The following is a 15804-nucleotide window of genomic DNA, read 5'->3' as shown; positions in this document are numbered from 1 at the left end:
GACCCTATTACTAAGACTCCGCTGTCCGTCCGTCTGTCTGACACCAGGCTGTATCTCATGAACCGTGATAGCTAGACAGTTGAAATTTTCACAGATGATGTATTTCTGTTGCCGCTATAACAACAAATACTAAAAACAGAATAATATAAATATTTAAATGGGGCTCCCATACAACAACGTGATTTTTTTGCTGTTTTTTCCGTAATGGTACGGAACCCTTCGTGCGCGAGTCCGACTCGCACTTGGCCGGTTTTTAGATACTATTATTTCTTGAACAGTTGAAATTGCTTTGAAAAACAACAAGAACCTCATTGATGATTTTTAAATATTTAAACAACAATTTTATTCACTCTATAGTTTTTACTTTTTAATTACTTAAACGTATATGTATAGTCAATGTGCTACACATGATTTTCAAAGTAGTCCTTGCCTCTTCAAGTCTTCGTAGGTTTTACGGTTGACAACATTTCCAAGGGAATCTTCAAATTCTTCGTCATTTTCCGCTACAAACCTCTCGTTTTCTTTTTGGTGCTTGATTTTCTCCCACACTAAAACGAACAAAAAACTTATTATAGTAAAAACCCAAAATAAACTTACGTCGCTGTGAAAGTGGCATAGCAAGGGATCTCGATTAGAGATGCCACGAATAGTGGTTTTGGCCGAATACCGAATATTCGATATACATGCCTACATTTTGAGTCACATTTTTTATGAAAACTGTTCGCCAACAAAGCACAACTTTTGCTAAGATTAAATTAATTGCCGAATACCGAATAGTTGCCGAATATTCGTGGCATCTCTGATCTTGATCTCGAAATGTACTATTTTAAATCCGGGATTATTGGTACTAGTACTACTAGTATAAAATAGTTGTCAGGTGATCTTAGATTATTGTAATTTTTTTGCAGAAGACTAAAAATATGTCAAACATGGAAAGTGTACAAAGTTTAAATATCTCCAATGCTGCATTTTTTTTGCAGCTTTGTTTACATTAATTTTGGAAGAATCAGTATCAGATCAGTATAAAAACAAAAATATATTTCGGACGATATAATCCATGTTTTGTTGTGTAGTGTGCGGAGGGTGTGCAGTGCAGCCTTGCTGCTAGTACAGTCAGGAACAAATAGAGTGACGGCCAAAATATCGGACCCTATCATTATTTCCCCCATTATTTATCGATATATTTAGCCGTCAGTATCTATTTAAAGCTGACTGTAGATAAATAATTAGTACTTACGTGCAAGAGCATCCTCGATCTGCGTGACGTTGGCGAAGTGCGCGGTGTTGGGGATGCCGAGGCAGCGCATGCCGTGCGCGTGGCGCCACTCGGCGAAGTGCCGCTGGAACGCCTTCGGGCCCTTATATGTGAAGTTGCCGCATATCTCGCAGGTGTAGCTGATGTTCAGCCCGTGAAGCTTATACAGCCAGTATGGAATTGGCTGTAATATACAGAGGTAAAATTGAAATTAGAATAATTAAGTGACATTAGGAATAAAATTTAAGAAAAAAAAAACAGGACAAGTGCGAGTCGGACTCGCCCACCGAGGGTTCCGTATAAATTTAATTTTTAGTATTTGTTGTTATAGCGGCAACAGAAATCCATCACGGTTCATAAGATACAGCCTGGTGACAGACAGACAGTGGAGTCTTAGTATAGGGTCCCGTTTTTACCCTTTGGGTACGGAATCCTAAAAAGCACAGGAACCTTCTGTTTATTGTCGCGAATAATCAATATCAAGTGTGTTTCTATTTAGACCACAAGATGGCCGTCCATTCAACGCGCAACGGAGCGTATAAATAAATAAATAAAATAAAAAAGTATTTTTACGGAGCGTGTATGAAGTATAAATTCGTTATAACCTAAGCCCCAAGGCCCTTCCTAGTATAGTACCTCTTCGGTTTGATGAAATTTAAATCCTATTCAATGGGTTTGGCAACTGTCAAAGGTTTGCAGAGATGGCGCCATCATAACTTGCCCCTTTTTCTATGAGATTTGGCTTAAATATATATAGCATCCAGGCGAGGGCCTGACACTCTTTGATAGAGAAAGATAGTCTTATTGCGATTCCTATAAGAGGAAAGAGAAAATAGTGCCATGCTTTGTCCTTATCACCGACCGGGTTTTTTTTCATGGTCGGGTTATGGTATATTTATTGATTATTTATGGCAGCATAGGTATTAGGAGGCGATGGCGAAATACCGAAATTTATAAGAGTGAAAGAGAAAAAGGATTATGCTGCCATACATTAACCTGTCAATACATGAATATGTATTTCTCTTACCCCTGGTCGCTCGGTTTCATGTCTATAACTACTATACTATGTCTATGCATCCAGGGCATTAAAAAAACAAAAATTTGACACAATTCTAGGGATTGGCAGGGCAAGCTATGCTGGCGCCCTCTGCTAATTATTTCGACCTGCCAACCCCATTGGAACAGTCGCTTTTGCTTTGTTTCGTTCAATTTTCCAACAACGCAAAATCAACTATTTCCTACACTATAGGTTCAAATTTCAGTGGCAAATTTTGGATTTTTCATTTGTATGGCTGGGCCTTAGGAAGATAGGCTACATGGTAGACCCTCTATAATAACGTATTTACTAATTCTAATACGAGACTGTAACCAATCAATCAATAAACGCAACGGCCGTCTAGTCTTTTATAGACCACGCAAACAATGTCAAGTCCGGAGACCGTGGTTTTTATGGCGTTGCAAGCCAATAATAGAGACTGTTATAGACGAAATAGTACATTATTGTCGAGGCTCGGAAGTAGGTATTTGCTGGCTAAGAACTAATTTTAAACGGACGATCTAAGCAGTCATACCTAGTCGGCTCATAAGTTCTGTCACTGGCCTTTAAAATTTAAATTTGGAACTCCTAAAACAAAAACCGTTCTGCATTTGAATTTCGAATCTTTATTAAATATTTGAGTAGTATAATTTTGCAATTTTCTGTTTTCTTCAACATGGAGTGGACGCTTAAAGATAGCCGTACCGCAATAATTGCACTATATCGTTGTGGTCACTCGCCGACTAAAATTTTTAAGCTACTTGAAAATTTAAAATTCTCTAAGATTTGTGTATCGTACCATAGAAAGATACAGTGAGGTCTCTAGTTTAAATGACAAGAAAAGAAGCGGTCGTCCGCGTACAGCTAGGACTCCAGCGGTTGTACAAGCAATTAGGGCACGCATTGCCAGAAATCCCGCTAGGAAACAAAAAGTTATGGCCCTCCAGATGGGTTTGAGCAAAAACACGGTGAAAAGAGTGCTTAAGGTGGTTCGACTAGGTTACCCAAAGCTTAAACCCCGCTAGATGGCGTCACTTTCGCAAATTTTCAGGTTTTATTTTTTTGTGGAATAGTGTTGGTATCTGTCATGAATCTAGTATAACTGGATCGGTCATGAGGAGTGGGGGAAAATGACCGAACGGGATAGTCTTATGTATCTTTCAGTAGGAGTAGCAGAGAAAGCGCTGTTATTGTTTGTCCTTGTCATAGTTTCACTTTTCCACCGCTGCCACAACCGAGGTTGTGGCAAACAAATAAGTACGTGACATGTCATGTTTGTTCGTTGCTTGTTTAATTATCGTTGTTTTGTATGAAATTGTGCTTTCTTTTATGAAATATAGTGATGGTTAGCGTTTTGAATGCTTGAACTTTGATAAAATACTGGTGAATTGTTCTGTAATCGGCTGTAATAGCCGCTCTGAGCAAAAATATGAGATCATAATCTTTCACACGTAAGTACGGTATTTTACACCTTCCTCTTAACGCAATATGTGAGAATAACATCGTAAAATTACGTTACACTCAAAGCAATGTAGAATCAAACGATTTCAATAAAAATATCACAATTATTTACGCAAATTAACAAAACATTATTTGTAAAATTATCCGCCCAAATTACGTAGGTAGGTAGGAATCTGAGTTTAGCCATTTTTAAACTTCTTCTTAATTTAGCTGCATAACAATCATGTTAGGGATACCAGATGAAAATATCATAATTTTATGGGTAATTTTGACCTCGAAGTTTTTTCGTACTTCTAATTCCAAAAATAAATAAACAAATGTTGTGAAGATTAAATGTGGTGTACATTAATTGGTGTGGTTGCGATTTGTGATTTCTGTAAATTAGAACCCATAATACATTTTATTTTACGTTTTATTTACTAAACATGTTTAGTTTTGTACCACCTGCGCGAATTATAGGAGGTATTTCATTGTTTATACGCCTAAAAAGGACGACCCATTGACATTTTATTTAACAATTTTTTAATACCGTCAAACAAGCTAACTTTGCCTCCAGGGTAATCGCCCCAACGTGATATCAAATATTGGGGTAATTTTTACCAATATGGTATCCCCACGTTTGTGACGTCATCTATGTCTATCCCTTACGGGCGCACGCGTATAGCTGGTCTATGTAATGCTAGGTCTATGGTATCTGTATACTTACAAGTATGTTTAGCGCACTTTTTACATAAATATTGAACTATTATAATAAACATTGAATACTTCATTAGTGCAAAAAACACTTTTAAAGTCGACAGAGTGTTTCTGTCATGCTATTTCCTACTATTACTCACACATGCAAACAGTGTTTCCGTAATGCTTGTAGTAGACAATTTCATGCAGTGTAAGTATGCTGCAATGGCGTTGCGGTATGTTCGTGGAAATACGTGCAAGAGGATTCGGGTTCGAGACTGGTACGTCAGGGGTACTTTTTTTTGTCCTTTTTGTGTTATCTTATGTTTCTTATACCTTTTATTCTTCGAATTCTTGTCCGATTCCGATATAACCGAAATATATTTCAGTGATATCGGAAACGGCTCTAACGATTTCGATGAAATTTGCTGTAAGGGGTTCGATCTAGCTAGGTCTTATCTCTGGGAAAACGAGCATTTTTGAGTTTTTACTTATGTTTTCTTATTCTCCCAGATATTCAGTATTATTAATAAATTAGTTTATAACGTTTTATAAAAATATGTGACGTTTTGAACAAAAAGGTACCACATTGTCGGTTGTCGATTAGGTTGATTTCATTTTGAAGCTTTATGGAAATATGACAACAATAAGTAGGTACCCGTTTGGTGGAAAACGCCCACATATATTGAAAACCTGACTTTCACAAATCTCACCTTTTTGGGTTCTTCCAACTCAGAAAGGATGGAGAATACTGACGATTCTTAGTAGCACTAGCCCAAGGAAGTCCAGGTTTGTAAGTGTCAGGTATCAGTTTTTTTTTAAAGCGCTAAATATAGTTCTACAAGTAAAGCAATCCCTTACTGCCCAGCCTCTATAGTATTTTTCAAACTGGAAGGGTACGATGATAGATTTCATCTCCATACAATTTATAACCTAATAATGCCAAATGTTAGTATGTATGTAGTTATTTACGATACAAGAGCGGAAAAGAGAAAATTCGAAACGAGTGGCGACAGATTAAAACACGACCGCAGAGAGTGTTTTAAATCAACACCAGTTGCGAATTACCTATTCGCACGTGTATCGTACGTTTTACAGTACATATGGCCCTATAAACTTTCGACATATGCATGAAAAGTGCTCTTTACGCACTAGGGCGAAAAAGTTGCACCATATGTACTGTAAAATACTTTTTAGTACATATGGTGCTACATATACGTTACCGCCCTAGTGCGGTAATTAGTTACGTGCATATGTCGAAAATGTAAAGGGCCATAATTATGTACTGTAAAACGTTGTACAGTACACGTGCGAAAAGGTAATTCGCAACTCGTGTCGATTAAAACACTTCCTTCGGTCGTGTTTCAATTTATCGCCACTCGTTGCCAATTTCCTACTTTTCGCACTTGTATCGTAATGTACTAATAATAAAGTAGTAATTGTAAAATAAAATTAAAACTTTTTATATATATTTTTTTTTTGATTCAAGTAGGTACAGTGAGTAACAACATTGCATGGCCTTCTAATTATAACTATTATAGAAAACGGGATATTTATCATGTTTATTTATATTATTTATTTCTCGATATTTTGGCCGGTCTTGCAAGACCAGTCGTTGTGGAGATCCCTGGGGAGGCCTATGTCCAGCAGTGGATGTCTTGTTGGTGTAGATGGATTCACACAACAAATGAAATAACATTTTTTCATATTTGTTATCCGTAGTTGTCCCTGTACCTGAAAGAAAAATAATATCATGATAGCACAAAATCTCTAATGTTATAGGAAGAAAGATGATGCAACAATATGGATTCTAATAAAGTTATCATTTACTTACCTAGTAATAATTGTGTTTTTCATTCATAGACAAAATTCCATAATTTTCATCCCCAGGAAATGTTTTATTTTACTTTATTGCAGTGAGGATGTCCTGATTTTTTCTGGCTAATGAAGGAAAACATTATATTTCCAAGAATGCCTCTTCATTTTGCACAATACCTAAAAAAACCTAGAGTTAGTGACACATTGACTATTCGGCAACCAAAACAGTAATAATTACATTATATAGGTATTGTTCACTGCTTATATCTACCATTACGGAAGAAGTGAGAATTATTTTCTAAAAAGATCGGCACGAGAAAATTACAATGTACAATGAAGGAATGAAACTGTACCCACCTTACGAAACTTCACCATCATGAATTCCGCTTCAATTGAGTGAATTTTTCTGGATTTTCGCGGACTAGAACACCGATGATTTTTGTAACTTGATTTAGACGTTGCTATCATTTTCAATTTATACAAACAAATTGATGTCACAATAAACATGACCCTATGTGTCAGTGTCAACACTGTCAAATAATAATGCACTAAACATGACGGCACTGCAAATCCTGCCAGGTCGGCCAGGCAACGTCGCCAACGTCATAGAGTGGCAACGCCGCACGCAACGTATTTGTACACGACATTTGTGACACACACATACGTAAAATTGATGAAAAAATTACGTTGATTTATGTATGATTTCTGTATGAAACAAAGTTTTTCTATTAATTTAGCGCAAACGAATATTCGAAAGTAGATAAATGAGCAAATATTTGTGTAGTAATAGTGTGTAGTGCATTAATTAAAGCAGATTGAATTTTGTATGAAAATCGAACCACCTTAATCAAGACCTGAGACTTCGTGCTTATAAACGAAAAACTGGCCATCTTCTCAATGGTCGGCTTAAAGCTTTAAGGCTTAAAAGATCTAAAGCTTTATTGAAGAAGTACGCTAAAAATAAGCACCGTTGTATACTGTTTTCGGACGAGAAAATTTTGGACATAGAAGAAAACTGTAATAAACAAAATGATAGAGTGTACGCTCGCAATAGTAAAGAAGCGTCTAATAGCATTCCCCGTATTCAAAGAGGTCATCACCCTTCATCTGTGATGGTTTGGCTGGGAGTTTCTTATGCGGGCGTCACTAGTATGCATTTTTGTGAGAAAGGAGTAAAAACTAGTGCCAAAGTGTACCAAGACACGGTGTTGACTAATATTGTGAAACCACTATCCCATACGATGTTTCTAAACCAGCATTGGGTTTTCCAGCAGGACTCTGCTCCAGCCCATAAGGCAAAGTCTACACAAGCCTGGCTCGCCTCCAATAAAATCGACTTTATACGGCATGAAGATTGGCCCTCCTCTAGCCCAGATCTTAATCCTTTAGACTATAAAATATGGCAGTATTTAGAGGAAAAGGTGTGCTCAAAACCTCATGCAAATCTAGACTCGCTGAAAAAATCTCTTGCTACGGCAGTGGCCAATATCGACATGAAAGTGGTGCGTGAATCCATTGACGACTGGCCACGAAGACTTCAAGCCTGTGTAGATAATTATGGCGGTCATTTTGAATAAATTTTATACATTTAGATTCTCTAGTTTATAAGCTTTCAAACGCTGTACAAATTATACGGAATAAACTTAAACTTTTGATTTTATTTGATACTATGTATATGACAGAACTTATGAGCCGACTAGGTATATTATAGTGTTTTTTTTTTAAATGGTACAAGAAAATAACTGGTAGTCGAATAGCAATTTTATTAAAAATAAACACTACAGAAATTTATATATGCCGTTGTTTATTTTATTTTTTTATTAAAAATAAAGAAGAATAAAGAATAAAGATCATTTATTTTCAGCTAAAGGTTACAGACATTCCAGGGGTCTCCGCACTAGGCAGTGCCTGTATCGCGGTAATTATGACCGCCATAATTATCTACACAGGCTTGAAGTCTTCGTGGCCAGTCGTCAATGGATTCACGCACCACTTTCATGTCGATATTGGCCACTGCCGTAGCAAGAGATTTTATGTAAATAGTAGTGTATTTTTTTGCCGAAAATACGCCAACCTATTTGAGACGGCTGAATAGTCGCGGTACCATCATTATAATAATAAGTACTGATCATCTGTTTGGCTTTTTAATGGACCTATGCCTTCATTTAATATGCCCATTTTAACTTTTTTTAAACTTTGGAACTCGACAAATAATAGAATTTGTTTGCAACATTGCTGTCGCTAAATCGAGACTGCAATGTTTTTAACTTCTTATATTTTTGACTGACCATAAACTACGCACTTCGCGATATATTTTTTTACCGGCAAAAAAAAAACCATTTGGAGTGCTACATAGGCAAATATAGTAAATGAGGTAAATGTTGGTTCACCTTCCCGTCCCATCCGAGCGGCAGGTTCTTGGGGTTGTAGGGCACCTCGTCGTCGTCGGAGTCGGGGTCGGGCGCGGCGGAGGCGTCGCTGTCGTCGCCGGAGTCGTCGCGCCGCTCGCCCGCCGCGCGCGCCGCGCGCCGCGTCACGTTCTCCACCGTGGCCGCGCTGCTGCCCGACACGATGTGAGCGAACCTGCACCGGGATACTCATCATACAGCCTCTAGCAAACTAAACTCATTTATTACTCGAAAAAGCTTGAAATACAAATTTTGTATAGGAAATCAAACCTTTTTACTGATAAAACGCGTGTGCGACACGCGTGTGTGCGTGTGCGGTCACAACAGTCAGATAATTTATACTCTTATCAAGACGACTAAAATCTCCAGTTTCTGTATGGTTTTGACCTAGAACTGATCTCTGATATCGTAACACCACTGGCTGGAGTCGGGCCGCGCCGGAGCGGCATTTCACGCGATGGGAATCGTACTCTAAGTTTCATACCGTATGAATTACCTAATTGGGGAACTATGTAATGCCTATTTAATAATCGTAGCTCTACTCACTTGTAAACCTGCGCTTCGATAGCTGCAATGTCCTTGTGTCTCTGCTGTGTGGAAGCCTTTGCCTTGTTGCCTCCCTTCTTCGCGACCAGAGACTTGTCCAAAGCGGTCTGACCTTTGGTGCTGAACAGTCTGAAATACATATATTCAATGAGGATATAATAAGATAGAGCGGTACTGTCATAGTAAATTTTGTAACCACTTTAAATTCACTGCCATCTATCGACATACTTTAAAACTAAAAAAAAGATTTATAAAAATACGTTAAAATGTATTTAAATATGGATAAATGTTTTTTTTATTTGCATTAATTATTTTTATATGATTTTGACCCATGTTCTTTCACTGGTATGCGTTAAAATTATAAATACCAAACGAAACAGTCAGCGCCCTCTATACGAGAGTAGGCCAAAACTAGTGGCGCCATCTGATCGAGAATCAAATTTTCGTGATTTTCGAGGCACGTTTTTTCCTTAGACTGTATCCATCTATTACGGAGTTATATCTATCTTTGATATATTGAATAATAACATAAAATTATAAACTGAAATAGAAGTCAGATGCTAAATACTCGAAGCTGAAATCGAACCAACGTCATCGGCATTTTCCATCGACGTCAACATTTTCAGTGGAAATTGCTACGGACCTCAATTTTACCAAGAGGCCGTGAGCACAGGTCCACATTTCCCCCATTCGGTGAATTTACTAAGGGTCTCTGTTGGTATAGTTATTATGCTAGTGCTTATTAAAAAAATACAAATAAGAGAGATGCTTATCGCCATCATAATGCGCGACAAGAAAATCTACTGCTAATGGCTAATCCTGCTCTTAAATATATTTTGAAAGTAACCTCTGAGCCCTCTCTTCAAGCGTGCCACCGCACTTGAGTCCGAGCGCCATGAGCGCCGACTTGAGCCGATCCAGCCCCAGCGACGCCAGCTCCTCCCACGACGAGAACGCCGATAGGTCCAGGTGAGCGCCCACGTTGGTTAGCGCTCCGCCGGTTTCTTTCTACGAAAATATACAAATGGGTTCATTAGACACGTGCAGGCAGCTGTTTAGTTGATGTGTCTGAACACGTAGTTATGCAAATGATTTAATACCTACTGCTGAGTCCGTCGTCTCAAATAAGGCATGTGTCGTGTCAATAAAAGCTTTATTTGAGCTTACTGTGGGACTAGATCAATTTGTGTATGTCCAGTATTAATTTATTTTACAAGGCGCACGGATTGCATAACAAATCCAAATGGAACCTCACGCCTTGTGGTGGGTACATTGATACAAGAATAGAATATAGAGTGGTTGCATAGAGTGATGGCTGTAAGGTTTGTTAAAAGATCCATTGATGTCAAAATAGCCATTAGAACCAGTATGGCACTTCTGGGTGAAGTCTATATAAACACAGTGGAAAAATAACACCTTTTAAGTGATCTCAGAACTGCTCAGTTAATTAGGGAAGGGAGTACTGTATGCAATCTGGTCATGCAGCGGCTTCACGCGGCTCACGAACTCCTTGAGGTAGGTGAGCAGCGCGCGCACGTAGCTGCGATGCTCGCTGTTCTTGCCTCGCTGCTCTTACTATACCTCCCTCACTCTAACTTTATGTGCAAGAATGTCGAAGATGCCAAATGTTACACTTACAGGCCACCCGGGGAATGTCCCGGCCTCCCACTGCTTCAAGAACTCCTGGTGCGCCCGCGCCATCTCCTGCGCCTGGTCGTGCAGCGGCTTCACGCGGCTCACGAACTCCTTCAGGTAGGTGAGCAGCGCGCGCACGTAGCTGCGGTACTCGCTGTTCTTGCGCTCGCGCGGAATGTCGAACAGGTGGTCGAAAATGCTCAGGTAGGTTATGTAGTCCACTTTCTGTATACAAATTATAGTTTGGTCATTTCGACTGTACAGCTAAGCGATAAGCAGATTGTAGCAGAGATGTAAAGTCTAAGTAAAAATGCTTAAGTAGACAGAGCTGTATTGTGATAAACGTACAGTCGCCATCAGATATATTGGAGCGACCAGGGTGCTCACAAATATCTGAACACGCCTCTATTGTCAAGGTGATAGTACATGTTCAGATATTTTTGAGCACCTCGGCCGCTCCGCGACTGTACTAGTAACAGTTCAGAAAAAATATAATCAGGAGATATTAATATTACAAAATCTCACCTCAATGCCCTTCAGGTTAATATATTTTTCATAGCACTCATGTAAATCCAAATACTTTCCATATCCTTCTTCATCAGTAAATTCCACTGGAGCTGCAATAAGAGGGTAAACACAGTTATGTTAGAGATTTAGCAGACAAATGTATAATAGATTTAAGCACTTTTTCTTCTTAAAATAAATAGTTTTTTTTTTTTTACTATATTAAAAAAATAAATCTTAATTGCCTTGTATTATGACTTTCAGATAATAACTTACTTGTGTAATCTTCTGCCGGATTCTCTCTCATCTTTGCAATTTCTTCAAATTCTACAGACATGGGCACACAAATCTAAAACAAAAAAATGCATTATTCCTTTTCTGTGCCTCAATTAGGATTGATAATAGCAAAATATTTTTTTAATGCAAGACCTATGTGTTGTTTAGTATCTAAAACCTCTTTCAAAATCATAATCATTCATTTTCTGGATCATAATTTTTTAATAGTAATTCAACAGTGCACTACTGTACTGTTCAATATGTTTTTATAGATGCCAAGAGCATAGGTTTCCCCTGTTACTACAGTTTGTGTACCACATTTATTTTAAAAATAATACAAAAATTAAACAATATCTTACTTCGTTGGGATGTTTCCTATGGAATTCTTTAATCTGTTTGAGTCTGGCATAAAACTCTTGAAACTCATTGGGTCCCGACAGGGCTGCAATCTCCTCTTTTCGCAGGCCATCCTTATCCTCATACAGCTCTTTGAGCCTTATGGTTGCCTCTATATATCTCTGAAATTGTCAAAATAGAAATTAAATTAGTTAAGTAAATGATTAGTATTGTAATCATTGACCGAAGCGTAGCGAAGGTCTACGGTTTGACTCGGGCGTTTTGCTTTTGTATGTCCGGATGTTCTCCTCTACAGGTCGCAATTCTCAACCGATTCTCGTGAAATTTTGTGACCAAATTTTATGATTAAATATAATTTTTTTGTCGATCCGGTTTTTGGAAATTGTTCAAAATGGCCGAGTCGTGATAGCTCGCGCCTAAACAAATAGTGGTATCGATATCATAATAGTATTTTCTTTTTGAGACATGTTTACAGTTTAAATATCGAAAAATGCAAATAATTTGTATCACTGGTTTTGGCGGTATTTAGATATTTAGTTTTTACTCGAGAATGAGTAGCCGAATTTCGTCAGCTTATCTAAGAACTATCATGGCGTGTTTTGCAAACATTCGCTTTTTTTGTTTGCAACGGGTGGTCCCTGGTTCGTTCCCCAGTGATTGTATGCTGCTACATAATTTTTTGTATTTTTTTACACTTAAATTTCGTATTGTTTTTAATTATTTTTTATTTTTGTTTTGAAAAAATTAAAAAAAAAAACTTATTTTAATTGATCAAGCGCGGGCTGTGTATTCGTTTAATTTTTACTTAACTAGCTTTTATTTAACTAGCCCTAAAAATATGTTTTATTGTTATTTTAATTTTCTAGTGTTCTAAACGGCGGAGCCATGCATTTCTTCAGCTTTAAGTGGTTCTCCTTATGTGAATTTCATACAATATTAATTACAGTTTTTATCTTAATATGTACGTAGATTTTTTTCACGATTAACTTAAGTAGTATATTAGGTATTGATTCGTTTGTCTAAGCGGGTTTATGGAGCCAATTATTCAATAATATTATTGAATAATTCGTTAAAAAATTGAGAAATTTTTGCTCAAGGCCTGTTTGTGTGAGTGACCTTTACACTATCCATGTCAAACAAGATGGTGAAGTTAAGTTTAATAATAACTAACAAAGATGTCAGATGTCACTTTAACACAGGTGACCTAACTAAGTAGTGCCTAATTTGCTCGATAGGTGGTGACATCGTGAGATTCGTGAGGTAGAAATAGAAACGGGCCCAAAGGGTAAAAACGGGACCCTCTATTACTAAGATTCCTCTGCCCGTCTGTCTGTCACCAGGCTGTATCTCATGAACCGTGATAGCCAGACAGTTGAAATTTTCATAGATGATGTATTTCTGTTGCCGATATAACAACAAATACTAAAAAGTACGGAACCCTCGGTGGGCGAGCGCTTGATTGCGTGTGGCTCCCTTCATTATACCTATATCTCCACTACTAAGCATTTCAATACTTTTAGAAATTCAAAAATCAGCCAGGTATACGGGCTGGTTTGGGTCAGTGAAGGCAGCTACCAGATCCCGTGCTGCTACGCGAAAATGGTCTCAGAAGACCTTCCCTCAATTTCAAATGGGATTGGCCGGTCGAAGTGTTTAGCAGATGGCGCCAGCATAGCTTGCCCTATCAATCCCTAGAATTGCGTCAAATTTTTGTTATTTTAATGCCCTGGATGCCAGCCTTTTAAGCCAAATTTCATAGAAAAAGGGGCAAGCTATGATGGCGCCATCTCTGCAAACCTTTGAAAGTTGCCAACCCCATTAATGAAAATAATTTTACAGATTTTGGAAAAAACATAGGTACAAGGTGTGAAAGTTCATATTTGACAAACTTTTTTTTGACGTGAAACGTAAGGTGAACGTGACACATCCATCTTAAGCTATGCTCGCGAGGTCTACAGCTCACAGAGCCACTAGTTTACTTTATAGTTGTAATGCATGCAATGCTGGTAAGGATACCCTTTATATTTGTTATAACTGAATTATTGGGCTTGGAAGTTTTTAGGTATAATTTTTTTGGTTATCATCATCAAAACTTCCTAAAAAGTTACTTGTTGTTAGGTTGTGTGTATAGAATAATTTTATCTTATTATGTTTACTATTATAATTTTGATAGTTATTTATTGCATCATAAGTAGTCACTATAATTTGGTGGATTTTGTCAATCAGTGTTCTACTTACATCATGTAAGTTCTTCAAGCGATGATCACCATTAATTGTTTCACGGTGCTGTAAAAGAAATTTAATCATGATAATAATATAAATATTTTAAACCTGTGGTATTTGGGACTTGATATCTGGGCATTTTCACTTAACTGTCTACCATTAACGTCTGGTTAGCAATCATCACAAAACTGACGGTCAATGTCAAATCCCATACATTTTGTCAGGAATAGGAATGTGTCGGTTAGATGATACTGAAACACGACTTAAGTCGAGTTTTAAAGTACAAGTTAAAATAAAAATGCCCATCTACCAGCCAAAAATGATCTTGATATTTTAGAACAGTTTCTTTTATTATTTTCATGGCCATATAAGGAAAGGGGTAAAGAGACTCAAAAGACAACATGGAGTTTGAAAGGAATGGAAATATACATTTCTTTTCAATAATAGTATGATATGAGTATTGACTCAAGATATTTTAGATATACAATATATTATTATTATTATTATTTATTTTATATGTTGTATATTTTATTGACATTGTTTAATATTATACCCGATTTTTTTTTTGTTTCCTAGCGTGTAAGTAAATTTGAAATTAGTTTTTGTTTTGACATTTTTATGCGCATGTTTTTATAAGTATTTATGTTGAGGTTAGTTTTAATTAGTTTCCATGTTCCTACTCATATTTAAACTGTAAACTTACATTGTTTCCAATAAATAAATAAATAATAATATATATAGTTTTCCAATAAAAAAATGTCTAATGCCATAATTGCGCTGCTTAATTGTCATAAAGATCAGGCATAAATTATTTGGTTCACTAAATTGACTTTTTCCAATCTCAAATCAATTCTGTGGCTAATATGCATAGATTAGAGAGTAATTCAGTTCGATAGGCATGTATGAGCGTATGAGCTAAGTAGTATCATGTTCTAGGGATTTGATATCGTAATAATCATCGTTGAATAAGATGTCGATGTCCATTATATTATACGTGTGTTCATTAAAAATCCGATATTACTATAAAAAGGTTCGAAATGATGTCGATAATGAGCCAAGTTAATAAACTTTAATAATGGATGCTGTTTAGCAAAAATGTGTCAACCCACATTATTTCGGAGTGAATCAACTCTATACGTCAATTTTAACATAACTTCAGTATTCGCAGCCCGAGTTAACACACGTATGATGATAGGAGGCCCTATGACTATCATTGATTTACGTGAGACCGAGGAGCAGGATGCGAATAGCTGGGCACCATCATGTTTTGAACTGAACTTATTATTTGTATTCAACTACAAGGAAAATAGTGCATCATCAACATACCCCAACTTTCTTGTGCAAGATTTCTTTGACCATAGCATCCATAGAACGTTCTCTTTCCTCATGATAACTCCTTTGTTGCTCTAGTAAAGTTTCCATTATGTATACCTTTTATTAACTAAATCAAATCATATAATCACACGCTCTTATATTCAATTTATATTAATACGAAAAGTGATACGGAATAAAATAAATTAACCTCTTTCTACCATTCTACAAACAAGCTATATAGCACAGATTAATAATATGTAGCAAGCTACTATATAGCTACGCTATGCTGTTTAAGA

General features: G+C 37.0%; 1 protein-coding gene across 1 annotated transcript; it reads right to left on the bottom strand.

The window, feature by feature from the left end:
• Positions 1-340: 340 nt before the first annotated feature.
• On the bottom strand, positions 341-15743 carry LOC134751744 (splicing factor 3A subunit 3). Its single transcript, XM_063687194.1, has 11 exons — positions 15521-15743; positions 14210-14257; positions 11974-12132; positions 11615-11687; positions 11360-11451; positions 10838-11059; positions 10047-10207; positions 9200-9328; positions 8636-8828; positions 1238-1439; positions 341-548 (listed from the first exon to the last, which is right to left on the bottom strand). The coding sequence occupies exons 1-11, from the start codon at positions 15614-15616 to the stop codon at positions 415-417; spliced, it is 1509 nt and encodes a 502-aa protein (XP_063543264.1). The 5' UTR covers positions 15617-15743; the 3' UTR covers positions 341-414.
• Positions 15744-15804: the final 61 nt, after the last annotated feature.

Source organism: Cydia strobilella, chromosome 2 (genome assembly GCF_947568885.1).
Source record: "Cydia strobilella chromosome 2, ilCydStro3.1, whole genome shotgun sequence".
Classification (NCBI taxonomy): Eukaryota; Metazoa; Arthropoda; class Insecta; order Lepidoptera; family Tortricidae; genus Cydia; species Cydia strobilella.
This window is presented reverse-complemented; position numbering and strand designations above follow the sequence as displayed.